This window comes from Urocampus carinirostris, chromosome 18, assembly GCF_059441175.1.
Source record: "Urocampus carinirostris isolate Australia breed hairy pipefish chromosome 18, RoL_Ucar_1.0, whole genome shotgun sequence".
Taxonomy (NCBI): Eukaryota; Metazoa; Chordata; class Actinopteri; order Syngnathiformes; family Syngnathidae; genus Urocampus; species Urocampus carinirostris.
Window position 1 is genome coordinate 16466512 of NC_142366.1, and position 25658 is coordinate 16492169.

The window sequence follows — 25658 nt, forward strand, 5'->3', positions numbered from 1 at the left end:
CTGTGCAGCCCTTTGAGTCTCTTTGTGATTAAGGGTGTCACAAATAAACATGACTTGACTTGTGGATAAGAGTCACTGTAGCCAAAAGCGTGCAGACCAGTTGACTTCTGACCTTATTATCCAAACCCATTTAAGCAGTCTGTCACAGAGCGCTTTCCCGCGGAGCTCTCCTGCCCGGTGGAGGCTTTCCCAGCGACCCCCCTCCCGTTCCTCCCTCCAGGTGGACTTCGGCTGCTCGGACATGTGAAGCCAGCTTTATGGGAAACGTGGGGGTGGGGGTTGTCCGAACGCCGTTCTTAATGAGCAATGAAGATGTGCCGCCAGCTCATGACTGCGGGGGCATTCTCCGAACACCTGGATGATTGTATGGCTTTTGATGTGCCTTCGAAGGGCGGGGCCCGGCCGGACCCCGCCGTGTTATTAGTACAGTAAATGCACAGTCGGAGGACAGGTCCTCTTATCACTCATACTGTTGTCTTGTTCTCTCTTCTCATTAGGCACTTTTTAGTCACTTACGCTTGTCTGTAACAAGAAGTTTCAGGTGCGTCATTGAAAAGGAGTAATTCGTTACAATTACCGTAAATTCCGGACTATAAGCCGCTACTTTTTTTCCCTAACTTTCAACCCGGCGGCTTATTCAGTGATGCGGCCATTTTATGTAATTTTTCTAGCGGCCGCTAGCGGCGCTTGAGTGTTGCTACCATTAACTGCCCTGTCAAAGCTATATTATTATTATTAAAGCTTTGAAAACTCTCTCGGTGTACCGTCTTTCTTTGTAAATATGTGTAACCCATGTATAATATGTATTTGCAACTGTGTTTTGTAATGTATTTATTTGTATTTATTTTAGACACTCATTCTGATATGTTTTGCACGGTGAACGAAAAATGAGGGGCGGAACAAACGCGGGGTGCCGAGTCTTAGTGGGGACCGTTAAAGGTGAGGGACAGACAAGAAAAGAAGAGGGGGTAAAAAGTTGGTTAAAGAAAAAGGAGTTGAGTAAATGTGTTCATCTGATATATTTTTCCCACCATTACCTTTGGAAATATACACTTTTTTCCTTGGATTACTTTCAACGGGACCCAGACTTTGCAGGTCTGCATCAAACCTTAAGTACCGGTATCATTTTCCGTTCATTTGGCCGGCTGGGATTTTTGGATTTGTTCAAACCGGACAGATCTATTGACACTAACAAAGATGTTACATAACGAAATTGTGAATATGCTTGATTGCTGTTAAGATTGTCGAGAAGGGTTGTTAAAACCTCACATTGTTTGTTTGCTGTTATTAGTGTCAATTGATTTGTTCAAACCCCCAAAAATTTAGTTTCAATCGCGTGACTTGAAGTCGGGTTTACTTTTGTGTTTGTGTTACATGTTTAAATGTGGGCGCATGCGGCTTATATACAGGTGCGGCTTGTGTATGTACAAAATCGGTTTTCCTCTTAAAATGTGGTAGGTGCGGCTTATAATCAGGTGCGCTCTATTGTCTGGAATTTACGGTACTGGTTACTCCATTTAAAAAGTAAATCAGTTACCCCCCAGATTACTGAAACCAAAAAGTTCTGCGTTACTCTAAAAGTAACTATTTAGTTACAAATTACCGTATATACTGTGCCACTGACAGACTGAGGAGATCTTTTCTTCCTCATGCCATGAGGCTCTTTAACCCCACCCGGCGGAGTAAAGGCCCACATTAAACCACACCCCCCACATTGCATAATACCGTATTTTTATTGCAGTGTGTATTCTGTGTAGCACTATCTAGACACTCTATATAACACGCTACAGTGGGCATTTGCACGTCACATTGGGTATTTGTATATTGTATTCTTTTTGCTTTATTATTGTCTCGTGCTCCAGGGCAGGGATGCTGCTGGAAGTGTGAATTTCCCTGCGGGGATGAATAAAGTATCTATCTATCAATCTATCTATTTACTTACGTACAAACTGCTTTAAAATAGCCACATAAAATAAATAGGAGAAAACGTGTACACCAACCTGTGCAAGCAGGCCTTCATATTTGTTAGCTTTGGGCAATCTTGAAAACTTGTAAACTAACCCTTAGCCGAGACAATCCATATCCATTTTATCTCCGGGTTTCAAACCACTTTAAGATCTACTTCCCAATTTCTGGGCTCTGTCCGAAATGTCACAACCAGAACGAAATTACGACCCAGATGCGTAACAAGTTTATTGAGATAAAGAGGAAAGGCAGCGCCCGCGATCCGGTGCTCGCTGGACGTGGGAAGCAAGCCGCTCTCAGAATCGGAACGTGTTCTGGTTGCGGGAGTGGATCTTCCGAAGCGGGAGATCGTGGCGTCGAGGACGGAAAAAACAGATCGATAGCTGGGACAGGAGAGCAAAACGTGGTCAGGGTCAAAAATGGGTCGTACGCCGGGACGGGAGAGCAAAACGTGGTCGGGATCATAAACGGGTCGTAAGCCGGGACGGGAGAGCAAAACGTGGTCGGAGTCAAAAAACAGGTCGTAGCCGGAGACAAACGGGTAAATCAGGAAAGGACGGGTGGAAAACGGGTGCAAAAAGTGGGACCGACGGGAGTAAGAGTCAAAGTGCTTGCCTTGTAGAAACAGAGGTTCGCTGACAGACTGACACCAGGCGAGTGAAAGGATTGAGCTTAAAAAAGGACGGGGAACCAATCAGGTAGCCCGCAGCGGCTGGCGCTAAACGAGCGGGCACAGGTGATACTAATCAGTCATTATGACACGAAATATTTTCTTTTTTTCTCCAGGCATAGTGTATTGTTTATTTGACATGTAAAAAGACCAAAATTCAACATAGTTTTACCGTATATTCTATTCTTACGTTTGGCCAATTGGTTTCCCGTTGGTTTGTTGTTCCTGTTGTTCCTGTATAAGCCATGTCCCCCTCCCCGTGCCCTGCCTACCTTTCCCTACTTGTGGCACATAGCCCAATCTGCGCATATTGTAGTTTATAGTTGGAAATTTGGCTTTGATGCAAGTTTATATGGTAGAGAGAATATCTCCAAGAGAAGAAATTAAGCATCCTCGTACTGTGTGCGGCGTTATAACTGTATCCGGTTGTACTTTGTAGGTAAAAATGGTGAGAACATGACCTGTGCAGGTGAATTCAGCTATCTGCATTTAATAGGTATCAGTATAATACAGTAACGCACTATGTAGTGTTACGAAATATGAAATACTTACTCTGTGCTATCAACTGGTGAATTAGGAGAAATGCAATGAATGCGGTGATGTTCATGTCAGGTGAGGCACAGTCAGATTTCTAACTATCGCCCTCTGCTGTAAGGCAAGAGAATCGCGTTTTTCACTCAGGATCTGCAGACGCTTAACACAGTAATATGCAACAAACTGCATTTTTAAACAAATATATCAATGGACTGGTCCTCCATTGTTAAAACGAGTCTATGAAACAAGTAGGAAAAACACTAAATGTCTTGACATGCTGTTAACTTGCTAATACTATCAGAGAATCTACTCTTTGGGGCTGAGGAGTGTGCAGGTCTCGCTATCGCCCTCTGCCATGAGGCGAGATCATTGCGTGCCGTATTCTGCATCTGCAGATGCTCAGCTCAGTAATATGTTACACGTTGATAGTTTTAATGATATTCATGCTATGTCATGAAAATCGAGTGATTGTGAAAAAAATAAAGAAAAAAACTTTAAAAAGTCACACATTCAGCCGTAAACTTGAAAAGTGGCTGGAGCGACTGGGACAGAGAGAGGCTACATTATCTATATTGAGAAGCGTTTCTTTAAAGGAATTTGTGGAGGAACTAAGTATCGATCCCGCTTGTTTAGTCTCGATAAACTGAATATTTGGATCGCTCCGCCCACCCTTACATTGAATTTGACCCAAGCTTTTTTCCCCCTTCACAATCTAAGCATTTCTTATTGAACAATGCTGTCTGGAACGTATATTATTGTTTGATATCTTCTTTAACTGTACAATTGTATAAAATAACGAAACACAAGTCTGTCTTCGAGATCATACTAATATTTTATTTCTGTAGTCCAAATTATTACAATTAGATGATTTAGTAGAATTGTTCACTGCACAACTGCTATTTAAGGTCAACAAAAACATAGTGCCAGAAAACATCCATGAATTATTCATTCGGAAAGAGGGAATCTATAACTTAAGAGGCTGTTGTAAATTCATAATTCCAAAGGTGAGAACCACCAGGAAAAGTATGTGTGTGTCTGTGTGTGGAGTCAAGCTTTGGAACGGTTTGCAAGACGAGATCAAACGGTGTCCAACGATTCACTTGTTCAGGTTTAGATACAAAAGAACATTCCTGGCGGAATACAGAGATGAGGAGGGTGGGGTATGAGTGGTACGTTATTTTGTTGTTGAGTTATTGTTTTTGTTCTGTTTTTATTTTGATGTTCGAATAAAGTTTTCATTCATTCATTCATTCTTCTCCTACTTGCCCAGAGAGGCTGACCTATTCCTGCTGGAGTCTCGCAGATTGTGGGCCCTGGAAGAGGGCTGGCTAGAGTTCGACATCACGGCTAGTAGCAATCTGTGGGTGATGAGCCCAGCACACAACTTGGGCCTGCAGATTAGTGTGGAGACCAGCACCGGTAAGTATTCTTTCTCACAAATAAGTTCACTGTGAATTCCGGACTACAGATCGCACCTGTACAAAAGCCGCTCAGATTTTAGATTGAGATTAAATTTTGTCTTTGTACACTGGATTTTATGCGCCGTTTGTTTTGGGAATTTGGCTGCAGAATGCCAACTGCGCCGTCCCCTTGCATACCTGGAGCCGTTTTCAACTCCACTGCAAGTAATAGAGTGTATGTCACGTGTTCTTGAGACTACCCGAGCGATTTAAAAAACAAGCACATATTTACATAGGAAGATAATAGATAGATAGATAGATAGATAGATAGATAGATAGATAGATAGATAGATAGATAGATAGATAGATAGATAGATAGATAGATAGATAGATAGATAGATAGATACTCTATTCATCTCCATAGGGAAATTCACACTTCCAGCAGTATCCTTTGTTGTTTATTAACAGGATGTCCTCGGGGTGCTGTGTTGTAGTTTAGCAGCAGCAGAGAGGCAGGACAAGGAACGCAACCTCCACGTGGTGTCCTGTGGACGGCCACATGGCCGACGAATGCGTCTCCCACCCGCTACACGAACGCTTCGGTACAAGTTACCCAAAGCTGACCTCATCCGCTTTCGGAGCGGCCAATTCGCGGAACTCGTAACACAACCGAAGCGTTCCATGTCGTTCCTAAAGATCATCTTTAGACGACTTGAAGCGATCTAACAACAACAACAGCAGCAGCAGAGTGGATGACGTCACACGCTAGTCCAAAAGTTCGACGTCCCTTAGGCCGATGGAAATCTTTGTGCCCAGGGTTACACCACCTCGTGTTCACGTAGATAGTGAGTCCACCTCCTCTCCACTTCCCGCAGGCTTTCATGTCTCTGTCTAACAGCGCTGAAGCTGGGTAGCTCCGGATAGGTCCGGGTAGCTCCGGGTAGCTCCACGTTAGCGTCCGGGATGCTAGACGTGAGCCACGTTTCCGTAAAACACAGCAAACTTTACTCCCTGTACGCTTTGATGTTTTTCACCAGCACAGCCAGTTTGTCGGTCTTATTTGGTAGAGAGATCACATTTACCATGATTACAGACGGTACCGAAGACTTATAACGCCGCTAGCCGCTTAGCCTTCACCTTAGCTCCGGCTCTGCATCCACAATAGGCCACCTCATCACGCCGGCACGAGAACTCTTCAGGGCAAGGAGTTGATTCCTCGAATAAACGCATTTTTTTTGCGTTAAAACCCATAACGATAGGATAGAAAGTAATCGAAAGTGTAGTTGTCAAACGGGACGAAAAACACAGAAGATAAAAGCAGACACTTAAAACAATGAATCACAAAAAATGCAAAATAACACGGAGCTGCTGGAAAGGCTGCCGCTCGTGGCGGCGCCGCTTTGAATTTACCGCTGTGCTAAACTACTCAGGTGAGAAGTGCTCAACTGCAACGCAATTTTTATTCTGTTGTCATTGGTGATTCTGCGTTAACGTACCAAATTTAATTCGCTCGTTATCGTCTCTGGAGGATTAAAATAAACCGCAGCAACCTGACAATAACGATACGAAAAGAAAACGGAAGCGTTTTTGATAGATAACTTACTCGCTTTCAGTCCGGATGTATGAAGACTGTATTGAGAACATAATTTGTGGGTGAAAAGGTTGAAATATCGTTGTCATGGTTACTGATTAGTATCACCTGTGCCCGCTCATTTTGCGCCATTGATTGGTTCCCTGTTCTTTTTTAAGTCCAGTCTTGTCACTCTCCGGTTGTCAGTCTGTCAGCGAACCTCTGTTGTTACATGGCAAGCATTTTGACCCTGACTCCTGCCTGTCCCGTTCTTGCAACCGTTTTTCCACCCGTCCGTTCCTGATCTCCCCGTTTGTCTCCGGCTCAGACCTGTTTTTGATTCCAACCACGTTTGCTCTCCTGTCCCAGCTTACGACCCGTCTTTGATCCCGACCACGTTTTTTGTTCTCCTGTCCTGGCTATCGACCTGTTTTTTTCCCATCCTTGACACCGCCATCTCCCGCTCCGGAAGATCCACTTCCGTATTCGGATCACGATCCGATTGCGTGAGCGGCTTACATTCCGCCTCCAGCAAGCACCGGATCGCAGGCGCTGCCCTTCCTCTTTTTATCAATGAATTTGTGGTTAACGCTACGCAATTGGGTCCTGATTCCGTCCTGGTCGTGACAATCGCGATTACTTAGTCCATATTGAATGAAGTACTGTAAAACTGTCTGTTTTGCTTCTGTTATGTATTATATGAATAATCTTGGCAAAAAACATTGACTCATTTCCCTCTAGAAGGGCATCCTAAATGTTTTGAGATATCACTGTGAGGTTTTGTATTTAAAACGCATCCATCGTCATTTGTGAAATTGGTCTACTGTAGTCGGGCAAAATAATTTTCCTGCCACAAACAAAAATAGAATGAGCCTCACTGTTAAAGCGACAGTGTTTAAAATGTAGCAAAAAGAGTCGCAGTTCGTAGTCCGGAACAGTGTCAATGAGTAAGTGTTTTTTTTTTTTTTGTCGAGACGATAATAATGATAACTTCTGTGCAAAAAGGGCATAGGATCAATCCCAAGGACGCAGGGCTGGTGGGACGTGACGGTGCCCTGGAGAAGCAGCCTTTCATGGTGGCGTTCTTCAAGGTCAGCGAAGTGCACCTACGAAGCACCCGCTCCGCAGGCGGCAAACGCCGACAGCAGAACCGAAACCGATCCACGCAGGAGGCATCTAGAGGGCCCAGTCAAGCAGGTTAGTCCCCCCATCCATCTTTAAGGTAACCTGCCTGAAAGCTACCTGCAGACATTAACACGGGGAGGCCCCAATCTTCAAATACAGCATACCTGTCAAGCTCCAGGGCTCCATGCTCTTACAAACTGTTGTATTTTCCCTTACAAAATACAAAAAAAATCTTACACCAAATTTTTTTTTAAACGTGTTCATTTATGTAGTTTAACATGTTATATTGTACATGTGTTTTGTTACATCATATATATAGTTAATTAACATTTTGTTGTGAGATACCGAGTTGCTCGACATGAATGAGGTTTATTATAAAAGAAGTTCAAAAATGAAGTCGCTTAAATACATGCAAATATAATTAAGTAGAATAATACATTTTCTTATTCAAATTATTAATTCATTTTCTGCATTAAATTATTGTTGGTAATATACTGATTCAAGGGATAACCACAAACCTGTCTTTTTTCATTTTCTCCTTTTGTACTTCTTTATACAACATAATAATTCGTAATATAATTCATCAAAGCAAGTGAGCCGTTTGAGAGCCGGCTCTCTTTAATGAGTTGAGCCGAAAAAGCCGGTTCTCTAAAGAGAGACGGACTTCCTTTCACTACATCAAACCGCTCGCTTCGTTTGCAACGAAAAAAACGATACCGAGATAGAGGCTACCGCGGCGAACTCGTTTGACTTGATTGATTTGCCGTTTGGTGATAGTCGGTGTATACCGGCTGGTACCCATAATTGACAAATTCTCGTTTTTCCGTACAGATTTTCTCGTACGTCGTACTCGTCTTAAAATGCATAATAAACGTACTTTGTACGTCAAAACTGTACAGGTTGACAGGTATGATACTGTGACATCGACTGGTCCAATAATACACATTTCGGATTAAGGATCCTTTAGCCACCACGGTTGCAGGGGCACCACTTCCTGTGGTGTGTCTTGGGCAGGTACAGCCTGGTTGTGCCCATTCTTCTTGGAACAAAATAATCTTCCGCCAGTGATTTAGGATCTAGTGTCACAGACTAGCAACAGAGACAGGACCCAGTAGCGTTCGTTTACTCAGTTTTATTGATAAAGAGGGAAAGCAGGGCTTGCTTTCACGATCCGATGATAGACAGACACGTGTAGCAGGTGGCTGGAACGCGGAAGTGACACTTCTGTGTCGAGCGAGGAATATTGTAGACTGCTGGGATAATGGTCATTAGCCGGGACGGGAGATCAAGGGCGGTATCGAATTCAGAATCGTGGTCGGCAACAAGCAGGAAGCGGGGCAAAACAGGTCGGATGTTTGGATGGCAGAACAGGGCAGAAACAGGTCCAGAAACAGGTCGGCAACAGGTATCAGGTAGGAGAAAACAGGGCAGGAAAAATGTCTGAAGGTATGAGCTTGCCTAGCTGGGAGCATCGGTTCGCGACGATCTGATGGCTTCCTCTTGAAAGCCAGGGGTTTAAAAGGAGTCTCTGAACCAATCAGCTCTCAGGCTGTTGGCGCCAATTGGGCAGTCTCAGGTGCCTTGTATCGGCAATCATGACATCTAGCACACACGCCTGTCATTGCCAAGATCTGGCTAATCCCCAGAGAGTGGGAGGAGGCTTTACGGTTATGATGAAGGTGCTGTATCTGAGTCAGATCAGGCTTCACCTGCTACTGGTAACCAGGGAAACCAGTACAAGTAGGAGCACCAGTTCCTGTGGTGTGTCTTGGGCAGGTACAGCCGGATGGTGCCCATCCCTCTCGAAACAAAATAATTTTTCCCTTTTCCCCCAGTGGTTTAGGATCTAGTACACACGAACGTCATTGCCAAGCCTGGCTAATCTTTGAAGAGAAATAGAACGCCAAACACCTGCAGGACCAAGGAAAGACTAAATAATCTACCAAAACGAACCCATTGATCCAAACCAACCCGGAAAAGGGCCACATAAGTCGGTCTAGGCTTACCAGCGGAGCCGCATCTTCTCCACCTCCGTTTTGTATCCCCAGCTCCAAAAAAACCCCGTAAGCTTTTGGAGCCGTTCCGATTTTGTCCCGTGTTTACCCTCCCGATTTCCATCAAGTTCCTCAGCGCGGTTCCCAGTGCACGGCTGTTGACATAAGAAGCTACGAGTAAAATTCCCGGGGTCTTTTTTGTGTGTCTGTAATCGCATCAGATGAAAGCTTTCAAAACAGAGAACAAAGACACGTCGTTTGTTATGCTGTGGACAGTTGTAGAATGGACCACATGTTCATTCCTTACTCTGGACTGACTTGTAGCGTATGTTCTGCACTACAAGGCGCACTGGATTATAAGGCACACGCCCCCAAAAATAGTCTTTTGTCATGTATGTTGTATATAATGCGCATGATAGAATTAAAAGTTTTCATTCATTCATTCATTCAAAACTGCAGAAAGAGCTACTGTATTTATCGGTGTTTATATATATATTTTTTTTTGGGAGGGGGGGTGGCGGTTGGACCCAAGTGAAGGGAAGCAGGAACTTCCTTCCCCCTCCCTCCCCTTCCTTCCTTTGTTTCTTTGTTCCTTCTCTCTTTTCTTTCTTCTTTCCTTTATTCCTTTGTTCCTTCTTTATTTCCTTTGTTCCTTCTTTCTTTCCTTCCTTCCTTTATTCCTTTGTTCCTTCTTTATTTCCTTTGTTCCTTCTCTCCTTCCTTCCTTCCTTCCTTCCCACCTTTCTTCTTTACTTCCTTCTTTCCTTCCCTCCTTCCTTTCTTATTTCATTTTTGTCATGCCTGGGCTTTCCTTCCATTCTTCCTTAATTCTTTTCCATCTTGCTTTGTTCGTTCCTTCCTTCGTTTGTTCCTACATTTGTTCCTTCCTTTGTTCCTACGTTCTTTCCTTCCTTCCTTCCTTCCTTTTTTTCTTTATTATGTCATGTATGTCATGCCTGGGCCTGCCTGGCCTTTTTTTCTTTCCTTCATTCCTTCCCATCTTCGTTTTTTCGTTGGTTGGTTCGTTCATTCGTCCGTTCCTTCCATCCTTCATAACTTCCCATCTGTGTTTTTTTCTTCATTCGTTAATTTGTTCGTTTCTTTCTATCTTTGTTCTTTCCTTCCCATCTTCGTTCCTTCGTTCCTTCGTTCGTTCGTTCATTCCTCCATTAATACCCATCTTTGTTCATTCGTTCGTACATTCCTTCGTTCCTATCTTCGTTCGTTCCTTCTCATCTTTGTTCGTGCGTGCGTGCGTGCGTGCGTGCGTGCCTTCCTTCCTTCCTTCCTTCCTTCCTTCCTTCCCTCTTTCCTTCCTTCCTTCCTTCCTTCCTTTCATCCTTCCTTCCTTCTTTCTTTCCTTCCTTTTTTCCTTCCCTTTTTTTCTTTCTTATGTTATGTATGTCATGCCTGGGCCTGCCTGGGATTTCCTTCCTTCCTTTCTTCCTTCGTTCTTTCCCATCTTTGTTTCTTCCTTCTTCCTCCTTCCTTCGTTCCTTCCTTCCTTCCTTCCTTCCTTCCTTCCTTCCTTCCTTCCTTCCTTCTTTCCTTCCTTCCTTCCTTGCTTCCTTTCATCCTTCCTTCCTTCTTTCTTTCCTTCCTTCTTTCCTTCCCTTTTTTTCTTTCTTATGTTATGTATGTCATGCCTGGGCCTGCCTGGGATTTCCTTCCTTCCTTTCTTCCTTCGTTCTTTCCCATCTTTGTTCCTTCCTTCTTTTCTTCCTTCTTTCCTTCCTTCCTTCCTTCCTTCCTTCCTTCCTTCCTTCCTTCCTTCCTTCCTTCCTTCCTTCCTTCCTTCCTTCCTTCCTTCCTTTCTTCCTTCCTTCCTTCCATCCTTACTTCCGTATGTCACTCATTTAACGCCTAAGCCTCCGTATGAGCTCTCTAGTTCATGAGGAAACTCGGCTTCCCCCTTGCCATGTTGACTTGTATGAATCCACACTCCATTTTTGCTGTCTTTTATCGAATGCTGGTCAATCGAGTTAAAAAACACTAACTTTTGACAAACATACTCAGAAAAATTTGAATATATAAAGGCCATATTTTTTAACAGCTGCTGTATCCTTAATACTCTTCAGCAAAGGAAAGATCACAGCTCTCTTTTCGGTAAAATTTAGACTAAATAAGCTCTACGGTTTGTTTACTTGTGACTTTTTCAAAATTAATTGTAGTAATTTCATTTATGTATTTATTTATTTTATTTTCTTTTATAATATATTCTATTAGATAGCTTGTCTTGCTAAACACTGAGGGACAGATGAATGATCTGCATTTCTATAGCGCTTTTCAAGTCAATGACTTCCAAAGCGCTTTACAATGTGCTCCACATTTCCCAATAGCGGCCCTGCAGCCATGTAAGGCGCTAACCTGCTTATTGGGGGCATTAGGGGTTCAGTGTCTTACCCAAGGACACTTCGACATGTAACACGGACGAGCCGGAATTCGAACTGGGATCCCTTGATCCCAAGACGAGCGCTCTACTTCCTGAGCTACTGCCGCCCCTGATTCACTTATGTGTTCAATCAACGAAATTCCCCTGTTTTTTTAAGATACAGCTCTACAAAATTCAATCAAACATTCTTGGTCATTTCTTAAAAAACAGGATTCGTCTCCACGTAGCTTTCACAAAATTTTCTGTTGCCCCCCCCCCACACCAGAAATGACGCAATACAATGTTCTCAGTTCAGAATTGAGCGTCAACAGGGACCGTCTGTTAATGGCGTTGCACCCTGGTGGATTGCACTTTGCGTAACCCGGGGACATCAAAAAGGCCGTGCCCCGCCTCTCCAGGGTAAATATTTAGATCCGACACAGGAAACGAGCATCCGCGGCGTCGGTCGACTTGCGGGGATTGGCGAGGAACTCCGCGAAATATCAAATACAGAATCTTGCGCTCTGGGGCTTAAAAGCCTTTAAAATGGACTTTCATCGATGAGGTGTGTTCAAAAGCCTCAAACCTCATTTGACAAGAAGAAGGTTCTTATTGATGGGTATTTCACTTTCAATGAGTTTCTTCATTTGTATACCAGATTTTCTGGACTGAAAGGCAGTACATCTTTGTTTTCATATTTTAGGATTTAGCCAATAACATTGAAGCCATAAGTGTCAGGACCAGAACGGAGACAAGACCCACTTGCGTGCGTTTCCATACCTGTCAAGCTCCACGGCTCCATGCCCTTACAAACTGTCGTATTTTCCCTTACAAAATACAAAAAAAATCTTACACCATATTTTTGTTTATTTATGTAGTTTAACATGTTATATTTTACATGTGTTTTGTTATATCATATATATTGTTAATTAACATTTTGTTGTGAGATACTGAGTTGCTCGATATGAATAAGGTTTATTATAAAAAAAAGTTCAAAAATGAAGTCGCTTGGACGTTCACTGTAGAAGGAAAAAATACATGCACATATAATTAAGTAGAATAATGCATTTTCTTATTCAAATTATGAATTCATTTTCTGCATTCAACTATTGTTGGTAGTATACTGATTAAAGGGATAACCACAAACCTGTCTTTTTGCATTTTATACTTCCTTTTTTTCTTAACTTCTTTATACAACATAATCATTCGTAATATAATGCATCAAAGCAAGTGAGCCGTTTAATGAGTTGAGCCGAAAAAGCCGGTTTTCTAAAAGAGGCTACATAACTACCACATGAAATCCGAGGCTGCAGATGCATGCGCACAGTAGCATCAAACCGCTCGCTTCGTTTGCAACGAAAAAAAACGATACCGAGATAGAGGCTACCGCGGTGAACTCGTTTGACTTGATTGATTTGCCGTTTCGTGATAGTCGGTGTATACCGGATGGTACCCATAATTGACAAATTTGCGTTTTTCCGTACAGATTTTTTTGTATGTCGTACACGTCTTAAAATGCATAATAAACGTAATTTGTACAAAAATGGACAGGTTGACAGGTATGCATTTCTCTTAGTTTTATTGGGGAGAAGGGAAAGGATAGTACACACGATCCATAGATAGCTTGTCGCGGGGAGCAGGTTGCTCGGACGCAGAAGTGGTATTTCCGTGGCGAGCGATGGCGGTGTCGAGAGCGGAAAAAACAGATCAGTAGCCGGGGCGGGCGAGCAAAAATCATGGTCGGGATCAGAAAAGGGGTCGGAGACGGGAAACAGACGGGAATCAGAACAGGAGAGAGTCAGGGTCGAAAAGCTTACGTAGCATAAGCTGAGGTTCGCAGACGGACTGACAACTGGTGACAGAAAGGCGGGGATTTAAAAAGTGACAGGGCGCCAATCGGCGTCCGAAGCAGTTGGCGCCAAAGGAGCGGGCACAGGTGCCTCGCATCAGTTATCATAACAATTAGATGTTCAGATGTTCAGATGTGAGCTACGGGGACAGAGTCAGTCCAAATCACCTCTCCTGCACCTGATTTGGAATTTATTTCTGAAAAAAATGATTTAAGTCATCAAAAAACAAATGCTGAATTTACTTTTTGGGGCATTTTTCACAAATAAGTCAACCCCTCTAACTCTCTGCAAGAAATGGTGTTATGTTGTGCTCTGGGAGAATGGAATGTCTTTCTGGGAAAAAAGTCAACAAAACCAAAAGGGCTGATTCAGCTTTGGGGGGACATTTTTCACATCTAGGGTAACCAACCTGACTGCCTGTGAAAGATGGTGGTCATACAGTGCCATGAAAAAGTATTTACCTCCTTTCTGAGTTCTCTGTTCTTTGCATATTTATCACTAACAAATGTTTCAGATCATCAAACCAATTTTTATATCACACAAAGACAACCAAAAGACATATAAAATCAAACGTTGATTCCCTTTTTTAAGGCACAAAAAAAAATCCAGGTTTATCTTGCCCTAATTCAAATTACCCCCCTCCCTACACCCTTTTTTAATCACAAAGTAACTGACTAACCATAGTTTTAGGAAAGCTGACTTCAATTCGACAGGAAACACCAAAAATTGATGGCTACCACTGTGTCAAGAAATACCTAAATTTGAATGAATGAATGAACGCAAACTTTATTTGAACATTAAAATAAAAACAGAACAAAAACAATAACTCAACAACAAAATAATATTACATAATATGTTCGAAAAGGGGTAGTAAGAAGCATATGCATATATTCCTTACCCCTTCATCTTCCTTATTAAACACGCCAATTATATAACAACAATTGTAATAATATTAATGATAACAGTTATGATATTGGGGCGGCAGTAGGTAGAGCGCTCGTCTTGGGATCAAGATATCGCAGTTCAAATCCCGGCTCCCCCGTGTTACATGTCGAAGTGTCCTTGGGTAAGACACAGAACCCCTAATACCCCCAATAACCAGGTTAGCGCCTTACATAGCTTTCCCCCAAGAGAATGGCTCGTATCACTCATACCCGATTTTCTTATGTCATCTCTGCATTCCGCCAGGAATGTTTTTTTGTATTTAAATTTGAACAAGTGAATAGTTGGACATTGTTTGATCTCGTCTTGTAAATTGTTCCAAAGTTTAACTCCACACACAGACACACACATACTTTTCCTGGTGGTTCTCACCTTTGGGATCATGAATCCACGACAGCCCCTTAAGTTATAATTTCCTTCTTTCCGAATGAATAACTTATGGATGTTTTTTGGCACTATGTTTTTGTTGACCTTAAATAGCAGTTGTGCAGTGAAAAATTTTACTAAATCATCTCATTTTAATAATTTAGACTGCAGGAATAAAATATTACTATGATCTCGATATCCCACCCTGTGTATGGTTCTAATTGCACGTTTTTGGAGGATAAAAAGGGGCTGTAGTGAACTTTTGTAATTATTGCCCCAGACTTCTACACAATACCCCAGACTTCTGCACAATAAATCTGTTAGACAAGTGAAGTATGCTACAAAATCTCAAGAACAACAATTGTCCTGCCGCTATCCTAAGAAATTCCAGAAGAAATTAGAAAAAAAGTGATGGAATTCAATCCGTCAAGAAAAGGTCACAAAGCCATTTCCAAGGCTGTTGGGCTCCGACAAACCACCGTCAGAGCCATTATCCACTAATGGAGAAAACTGGGAACAGTGGCGAACCTTAACAGGAGTGGTCGACCAACTAAAATTACTCCAAGAGTGCAACAACGGTTCATCTGAAAGGTTACAGAAAAACCCTGGAAAACAGACGATTTCACGGCAATATACCGTATTTTCCGCACTATAAGGCGCACCGGGTTATAGGGCGCACCCCAAAAAAAATAGTTTTTGGTCCTATATTTGACATACATAAGGCGCACCGGATTACAAGGCGCTACAATGGGAACGTCGACAAAACAGTCAGATAGTTCAGTCCAACTTATTACCTCCTTAACATTCCCAAAGCTTGCAAAGACACGTGCGGATGCGGTGTCAGTACGATGCCACTCAAATGCATCGTTCCAAATATCATTCGGAAGGTTAAAGTCTTGGGATTCAAGAAATGCCAACCATTCCTTAGTTTCTATTTTCTTTTTCGCTCGCAACATTACTGTGCATATGACAATAAACACTTGGAATTGAGTTAGATTTAAAAATAGACACTCCATTCCATCCATTATCTGCACCGCTTATCACAGAAACATCGAGTTCAGTCTGAAACAAGATACAGGGAAAATATATAGCCGGAGTAGCTCACCGAAGTTGTTGTGGTCAATAATAATGTGCAACCATGGTCCTCTTATATCCGTGAGTGTAGTAAATCCAGGAGAGTAAAATATTTACAAATACAGTACAGAATAGTAAAATACTGTTTCCTCTATGCCGTAGTTCGACCGAACATGCTATTCACATTCATCTTTTTTGGCCAATTGCAGGCTTTGTTTTGCCCCTTTAGCCTATACAAGCCTGTAAATAATAAAAAGGATCCGCCCCCTTTACCTCCGAATAACTTTAGCCAATAGTGATCGATTCAACTGATGATTGACACATCTTTTTCGGCCAATTCCAGGCTTTGTTTTGCCCCTTTAGCCTATGCCAGCCTGTAAACGATAAAAAGGATCCGCCCCCTTTACCTCCGAATAACTTTAGCCAATAGTGATCGATTCAAATGATGATTGACACATTGGTTAGCCAATGAAACGCTGGTATAAAATTCCCAGCATACATCGCGGACTACTCGCGTTCGGGGGAAAATCTAGTCGGCGGCTGCTTGGATTAGTTGCAAGACTTTGCGACTTAATATTGATCCATAAATAAGGCGCACTGTATTATAAGGCGCATGGTCAGCTTTTGAAAAAAATCAAGGCTTTTAGGTGCGCCTTATAGTGCGGAAAATACGGTACCCAATTTACTGGTTTTGATTTAGTGTGTGTTGCTATGTGCTTCCTGCTAAAGAACAATACAAAACCTTTGAGTGCATTTTAGAGTTTTTTTGGGGGGGAAGGGGTGTTGGGGGATGTGTGAAAGCCGCTAAAGGGAGTTGGGCTGCTCTCCAGCTGCCAGGGGAAGTCGACAACCATCCGGGTAAAGAATATTACATCCCATCAGAGCGCGGGTGGCCTGTAATTAGCCCTAGCCAGTCATTAGCCGCCCGGCTAAAAGACCGACCGCGCTAACAGTATAGCTAAAATATAATAACACAGCGCGGAGCAAAGTCTGTTTTTCTCATGTGCTTCTCGCCTCCTACTCCTTTCGTCCCTCGGCCGATCCCCCTTTTGTTTACCGTTGGAGTCATTAGACAAGGCAGAACTCCCCGCGGGGTTTAATAACCTCAGTGATGAAAGACAGGAAGAAAGATAAACTTGTGAGGAGAAGCGAGACAACATCAGAACGTCGGAGAGCAAAGACCCCGTTCTCCTTTCAAGTCCTGGTTTTGGGCGTCAATGACTGCAATTTCGGGTCCACTTCAAACTGATGGTGTCATTTTCACATAGCCAGGGGTAGGCAACCTTTTGGATTTACGGGTTGCATTGAATAAAACATTTGGCCACTCGGCTATTTTGCTATTTCTCCCACTTAGAAATCATGGAGGGGTCTTGAATTCTTATCGTAGGTGCATGTTCACTGTGAGAGAGATAAACTAAAAAGAAAAATCCAGAAATCACGATGATTTTTTACCAATCTTTCACTGTACATATGTATGTATATGTATATATATATATATATATATATATATATATATATATATATATATATATATATATATATAGATGGATAGATAGATAGATAGATAGATAGATAGATAGATTGAGAGAGAGAGAGAGAGATAGATAGATAGAGAGAGAGAGAGAGAGAGAGAGAGAGAGAGAGAGAGAGAGAGAGAGAGAGAAGCACGGTGTCGCAGTGGTAAGCGCGTGTGTGGCACAGTTCTGAGGTCATGGGTTCAAATCCAGCTACCAGCCTTCCTATGTGGAGTTTGCATGTTCTTCCCGTGCTTGCGTGGGTTTCTTCCGGGCAGTCCGGTTTCCTCCCACATGACCCAAAAACATGCATGTCAGGTTAATTGGCTGGTCAAAATTGTCCCTAGTTGTGAATGAGCGGGTGAGTTGTCCGTCTCTGTGTGCCCCGCGATTGGCCGGCAACCAGTTCAGGGTGTCCCCTGCCCACTGCCCGAAGATGACTGGGATGGGCTCCAGCACCCCCGCGACCCTACTGAGGAGAAGCAGTGCAGATAATGGATGAATAGATGCTATATGCTATATTTCTCTTTAATAACACTTGTCTTATTAAATTGGTTTTGAACCCCTCCCAATTAAAGCAAAATATTACGTCCCAGTTTTAAGCACAAAATTTTATATCTACTGTATTTTCCACACTATAAGGCGCATGCCCCCAAAATAGTCTTTTGTGAAATATTTTTCATATATAAGGTAAACAGGACTATAGGGTGCATGAAATTGAAACTACACTAAGAGCTAGGGTTGCATAAGAAAGAATACATAAATGTATATTTGATTTCATAGAACATAAATTGACATTATAACATCTGGTTTCAGCACTAATATCAGTTTTAGCAACAAACAATTAACATGGAACCACAAGAGGGCACTCGAAGACCACTCTATACGTTTCTAAAAGGCAGAACAGTTATCATATAGAGTATCATTTAAGTGTAACTATGTATTTACATTTTTATCAACCGTATTTTTCAGTATATATATCGCACCAGATTATAAAGCTCAATTTCTAACCTATATGGGTTTTTAGGTGCGCCTTTTAGTCCAGAAATTACGGTAGTTTTGTAGTGCTACTGTAGCTGTATTTTTTTAGCATTCCTGTGGTAGTATTTTTGGAGGATTATCTTTTTGTTGGGTTTCTATTACAGTATTTTGTAGTATTTCTGTAGCAGTATTGCTGTAGTTGCATTTATTCATTACAATACTGTATCAGTATTTTCGGAGTATGTTGGTATATCCGTAGTATTTTTTTCGGAATGAAAGCAAAATAATATATTACATTCCTGTTTTAAGCACTTATTTGCCGTTTTGTTTTGTAGTAATAGTGTATTTTTGTAAGGCTTTTGTAGAATTTCTGCGGTAGGGTTTCTATTGTATTCCCATAGTATTTTTGTATTATTACTGTAGATGTATTTTTATACTATTTATGTAGTAGTATTTAGTAGTATCTCTCTATTATTTTGTAGTAGTATGTTTGTAGTATTTTTGTAGTTGTTTTTTGTTGTGTTTTGTAGTACTTCTGTAGTAATATCTTTATAGTATTTCTGTTGTAGTTTGTAGTATTATTATAGATGTATATTTGTAGTATTTCTTTAGTAGTATTTTTGTAGTATTTCTGTCGTAGTATATTTCTAGTATAATAAGTATAATGATATTAAGGTTCCCGTTTTAAGCACGAAAAGTTGATATTTCGTTTCGTAGTACTTCTGTACTTGTATTTCGAAGTGTTTTAGTGGTATTTTTGTGGTAGTATTTTTAGTATATCTGTAGCAGTATTCCCGTAGTAGTTTTTATTTATTATAGTATTACTGAAAAAGTAATTTATTAGTAATCCTGGAGTATATTTTTACCAAATGAAAGCAAAGTAATATATTAGGTCCCTGTTTAAAGCACTAAATTTTATATTTAGGTTTGTAGTAATACTGTTCATGTACATTTGTAGTTTTATGTAGTATTTTTGTAGGAGGGCTTTTGTAGTATTTCTGTATTATTTTTACATCATTACTACTGATCTAATTTGTAGTATTTCTGTAGTAGTATTTCATAGCATTTATGTAGTCGTTTTATGGTATTACTATAGAATGAAAGCAAAAAAATACATTTTGGGTTACCTGTTTTTAAAGAACAACATTTGATATTCAGTTTGTGTAGCAATTTTGTAGTATTATTTCTGTCGTAGTCTTTCTGCAGTCGACACACAAAAGGACAATGGGGATAAACCTGCCACACAAATATATTTTACGTCATGATTACCGATGTGATGCACCTGTGCCCGCTCCTTTGGCGCCAACTGCCTCGGACTCTGATTGGCTCCCTGTCACTATTTAAACCCACTCCTTTCTGTCACCTGTTGTCAGTCCGTCTGCGAACCTCAGTTAACTCTAGGCAAGCTTTTTTCGACCCTGACTCCCACCTGTTTTTGCTCCCGTCTGTTTCCCGGCTTCGACACGTTTGTTTCATCCTGACCTCGTCTACTCTCCTCTCTTGGCTCTCGACTTGTTTCCGATCACGACCACGTTTTTGCTCTCCTGTCTCGGCTACTGACCTGTTTTTTTCAGTTCCTGACACCGCCATCTCCCGCCACGGAAGTCCCACTTCCGCTTTCAGAGCGACCTGCTTCCCGCTCCCAGAGATCATCGGATCGTGGGGCCAACCCTTTCCTTTCTTCCAATAAAACTGAGAGAAACGTAACGTCCAGGGATACACCACCTCGTGTTAGCGAGTCCGTTTCCTCTCCGATTCCCGTAGGCCTTTGTGTCTCTGTGTAGCGGCGCTGAAGCCGGATAGCTAAAATAGCTCCGGGTAGCTCCGGGTGGCTACACGTTAGCGTCCGGGGTGCTAAACGTGAGCCACGTTTCCGCAAAACACAGCAACTGCGCTCCCTGTGCGCTTCGATGTTTTCCACCAGCACTCGTTGGTCTTATTTGGTAGTGAGTTCACATTTACCATGATTACGGATGGTACCGAAGACTTATAACGCCGCTAGCCGCCTAGCTAGCTCCGGCTCTTCTTCCACCATAGGCCCCCTCATCACACCGGCACGAGAATTCTTCAGGGCAGGGAGTTGATTCCTCGAATAAACGCATTTTTGTGCGCTAAAACCCATGTCCATAGGATAGAAAGTCATCTAAAGTGTAGTTGTCAAACGGGAAGAAAAACACCGAAGATAGGAGCAGGCAATAAAACAATAAATCACAAAAAGTGAGAGATAACAGGGCAGCTGCTGGAAAAGGCAGCCGCTCGCTGCGGCGCCGCTTTGAAATTAGTAGTACTTTATTCTCCATTGTATTTATTCTCTTATACTTATACTATTCAGCAGGCCGGATTAAAAAATCTGCCGGAACCCCATGTAGGCCATGGTCTTTATCCTCCTTAGCTTCTAAACGAGTCCTAATTGGGGACCTAGAGCATCCGAATTTGTGTGTTTTCGGAACGATTAAAAAAAAAAAAAAGTTATTTATGGACGTTTCCTCTTGACAGAAGGTGCTAGAGTTGTATTTTTCTGACTGGGTGAATGGCAGGTAGTGTTGCCCGAGGGCTGATATGTGCTCAAGTGCCCATTAAAAGTGTTACGATGCATTTCCTTGCCTGTCGAGTAGACCCTGGTGTGAGAGCGTGGAGGTTCACGTAGTAATGTTTATATATTCGGTCACCTCCAGGTCACATCAATATATTTATTCCTATTCAGAGTTCAACCCTCAGTCATCGATTTGCCGTGCTATTAATCTGATGATGTCTGAGATTGAATGAATGATTCGTCTTACTTGATTTAAACGACTGTGGTCATTGGCCTTAATAGTGGAACCCTGATATGGTCAAAGATAATCCGATAGTTTGCTTTTTTAAACGAGTGCAAATGTAGTGATGAGAATGTAAAAACCTCTGAAAATGTAAAAACATTGGCACTTGATAGGAATTTCATCAATGACTTTTATAATGTGATGTGAAGTGATAGACCGAGACAGAAATAAAGAAATAGAGATAGAAATTCAAAGAAAAATAGAAAATCAACGAAAGATAAAGAGAGATAGAGGAATGAAAATAGATAGAAAATTAAAGAAAGATAGAAAGATAAAGAGGCAGCACGGCGGCGCAGTGGTTAGCGCTTGTGCGGCACAGTTCATGTCATGGGAACCTGTCGTGGGTTCAAATCCAGCTCCAGACTTTCTGTGCGGAGTTTGTATGTTCTCCCCGTGCTTGCGTGGGTTTCCTCCGGGCACTCCTGTTTCCTCCCACATTCCAAAGACATGCATTTCAGGTGAATTGGCCGGTCCAAATTGTCCCTAGGTGTGAATGAGCGAATGAGTTGTCTGTCCCTGTGTGCCCTGCGATTGGCTGGCAACCAGTTCAGGGTGTCCCCTGCCCACTGCCCGATGATTGCTGGGATGGGCTCCAGCCCCCCGCGACCCTACTGAGGATAAGCGGTACGGCTAATGAGATGAGATGAGATGAGAAAGATAAAGAAAGGTAGAAACATAAAGCTAAACAGACAGACAGATAGATAGATAGATAGATAGATAGATAGATAGATAGATAGATAGATAGATAGATAGAAGATTGTTCAGATGATCCTGGTATTAGTGGCTAACAATCTACGTGAGTGAGTGAGTGAGATGATAGATTGATAGATATATAGAGGAATAGGTAGGTTGGCTGTGTTGGTGGTTGTGTGGATAGTTGGGTTGGTGGCTAGGTAGGTATGTGGTTGTTTGTTTGTTTGTTTGGTTGGTTGGTTGGTTGAATAGTTAAGAAGTTAGGTAGGTGAGTGGTTAGGTGGGTGGTTGGGTGTTTAGGAAAGTAGGTAAGTAGGTTTTTACAAGGTAGGTAGGTGGGTGGGTTGCTAGGTACGTCCAGTGTCGTGAAATAGTATTTTCCCCTTACTGATTTCTGTTTTTTTTCCCATATTCATCACTCAAGTTTTCAGATCAAACCAATTTCAATATCACACAAGCATTCCTGTGGTAGAGACAAAACTAGCAAATACAAAATTAAATTTTGGAATGTTTTTTCTATTTATGAGGCACCAAAAAAAAAAAAAAACCTACCCGGCCTTATGTGAAAAAGTAATTGACCCTGAACCTAATAATGAGTTGGGCCACCCTTTGTAAGGTTCATTGTTCTATATTCTTTATCAATTATCCATTATCCGTTATTGGTCAAATCATAATACGCTACAAAGCCAAGGGGCAGAGACACTTGCTCGGCGGCAACTGGGATTGTTGTTAAAATTGCCGGATCCTGGCCACTAGACCACTAGGAAAAGGCAGTAGGTCTTATATCATTATCAAGCTATTTGTATTCATGGTACAAGATAAAATGTTCGATACATGGGAAAACAGAAAGTGATTAAAAATCGGTATAAAATTTAGATTCAGCTCAAACTAAGTATTGCAAGTGACAAACGTTGAACACGTGCGGCCATGCGTATTTTTATGCATTTAAAGATGACTGAAATACTTCCCACAATGCCTTTTTATTCATTCAGTTCAGAAACTCAAGCAATGAAATCTTTATCCACGGTGTCACTATTAACATTAAGACTTTCGGTAGTCCCCAACCTTTTCTGTGCCACGGTTTAATGTTTGACAATATAAACGCAGCCAGACCCAATATTACATCAACAACCTGGTACTGTGACTAAGAATAATGTGATTATGACATAAAACATAATGCACTTTCGTGTGTCATCTGTATCCCTGGTATTGTAGTAGATAGGATCTGGTGCTACCACTGACCGATAACGGATAATGGATAATGAAAAAAGAATACAGAACAATAACCCTTAAAAAATCCCCCCCCCGACCCGGCCTCTTGGCTGAGAACAAGTGTCTCGGCCCATGGCTTTGAAGTGAATTATGATTTGACCAACAATGTATAATGGATAATTGATAACGAATATAGAACAATAACCCTTACAAAATTAAATTTTTTGTGCCTTATAGTTTGGTAGGCCTTATATATGAAAACAAAATTACAAAGGATGAATTTTTTGGGGGGTGTCTTACAGTGCGGAAAAAAAGGTAAATATGAAAGAGTTGCCTGTTTTCAATGCTAAGTAGTGCTGTTGCACACAGACTATTGCCTCATTTTTAATGTATTAAAAAAATAAAAACAAACGCGTGTGGGTAGTTACTGACCACAGGTAACACTGAACTCCTCCCCCGAATGGAAGTCTGACACCTATCCGTCTAGATGTTCCAATTACCAATGTTAGAAACTCATTTTCAGTTTTCTTTCCACCTCTGCTCCCAGTTAGGTAAAGGAAAAAAAATAAAAATGAATGGAGGGCTCATGGGAGCCGCCGCTCAGTGGTAGCTGTGCGACGTTAAATTTTTACTGGCAGGAAGGGGTGATGCGGTTTATGGGGACCACAAATCTAAACCTTTACACTCAATGAAAGCTTGCTGTAAATATCAGCGTTATTCCTCTTAAACTGCTTTGGAGACAGTGCATGCTGTTTGCTCAGCAGCTGCTACTAGTTGCTAACTGAATTAGTGTTTTTTTCCCAGAGTATAAGTCGCACCAGCCCAAAAAAATGCATGATTAGGACGAGAAGACTTATATATAAGTCGCACCTGGAGTATAAGTCGCATTAGTCACACCAAAAACATATATGACCTCTTCAAAACGCAGTTTAAGATAAAAATGAAATGGAGATCACCAGGCTGAATAAGTTACATGATTGACATGCTTGGTAATGTCAGTAACGATGGAAAATATAAAGAGTTATTAAGATAACTAGCATAAACAACATGCTTACCAAACTATCAGCTTCACTCCAAATCACTAAATGCAATGAAATCTTTATCCGTCAATTTTAACGGTAAAGAACTGTCCCAACTCGGGAGGTAGATGATGCTTCTACACGCGGTCAAGGGTTGAAATTATTATCACAGTTTCAGAGGCAAGACAAGTCATGTTTATCTGTCACCTGTTGTCAGTCGGTCTGCGAACCTCAGTTTACTCTAGGCAAGCTTTTTCGACCCTAACTCCCACCTTTTTTTGCTCCCGTCTGTTTCCCGGCTTCGACCCGTTTTTTTTTTTTTCCTGACCTCCTCTACTCTCCTCTCTTGGCTTTCGACTTGTTTCCGATCACAAGGAGTCTCAAAGGGTTGTACAGACTACAGACTATTAGGACACCATCCCCTGATCTAAAACCGACATGAGGGCAAGGAAAAACTCAAAAACCCCAACATGAGGAGAATGAAGAAACCTTGAGAAAGGGCCGCACATGAGGTAATCCCCCTTCCAGGATGACCAGGCTGCAATGGATGTTGCAATATCCAAGAATACACCGAAATGGTCAACATGAAATATAATTCATTCATAAGCTATAGAATAGAAGGCTCTCGAACCTGAGTCTTTCTTTTTGGCTCTTGGGATCACTAGTAGACCAGCATTTTCAGAGCGAAGGCTCCGGACGGAAACATAGAGGAAAATAAATCTGAAAGATGTGAGGGAGGAAGTCCATGCATGATTTTACCAACAGAACCTGAAAATCACATCTTAAGTTAACAGGGAGCCAATGCAGGTTAGCTAAAATCGGGGTAATATGATCAAACTTTCTTGTCTTAGTCAAAAGCCTCGCTTCATTTTGTACCAGCTGAAGGCTCTTGATTTTGGACTTGGGGAGACCGGAGAGTAGTACATTACAGTAATTGTGACGTGAGGGAACAAACGCATGAATTATAATCTCCGCATCCGACTGAGACAGCATAGGGTGAATTTTGGCGATGTTGCGAAGATAGAAAAAAGCTGTTCTAGTAATATTCTTAACGTGTGTTTGGAAGGACAGATCGGGGTCAAGCGCCCTCTTGCGGTTTAGTGTGAAAATAACATGTGAAATGATATACAGTACTGGTAATAAAATTCAAAACTCAATAATGTGTTAGTAATTTCCCACACAAGTCTCATTGGAGTATAAGTTGCACCCTCGGCCGAACTATGAAAAAAACTGCGATTATAGTCCAAAAAATACAGTACCTTTTACTGTAAAACAGGCCACAGCTAGGCTTAAAGGATTATTTTGACATTTTGTGTCAGTTTTTAATGAGATTAATGTTCTTAGTGGCACGTTTAAGATTCCTTCTCCTGTACTGCTACAGCTCAAAAGTTGGATCAAAATACTTCCAATGATGTCATTGTTGTTGAATCAACTTTTGGGTGCAACAGATGAAAATGATCAAGTGTTGTCAAAGCCTCCGTGTGAAAAAGCATGGATGCTCCAAAATTATTTTTGAAGTCCTGCAAAAACAACTAGTATTAGTATTATTAGGGCTGCGGCGA

General features: G+C 41.7%; 1 protein-coding gene across 1 annotated transcript in view; it reads left to right on the plus strand.

Moving 5' to 3' along the window:
- The window catches only part of bmp6 (bone morphogenetic protein 6), a 97654-nt gene that overhangs the window by 57658 nt on the left and 14338 nt on the right, over positions 1–25658 (plus strand). The window contains exons 3-4 of the mRNA XM_088321865.1: positions 4440–4588; positions 7145–7336. Of these exons, the coding sequence (XP_088177991.1) occupies positions 4440–4588; positions 7145–7336 (341 nt within the window). The remainder of the gene's footprint in view (positions 1–4439; positions 4589–7144; positions 7337–25658) is intronic.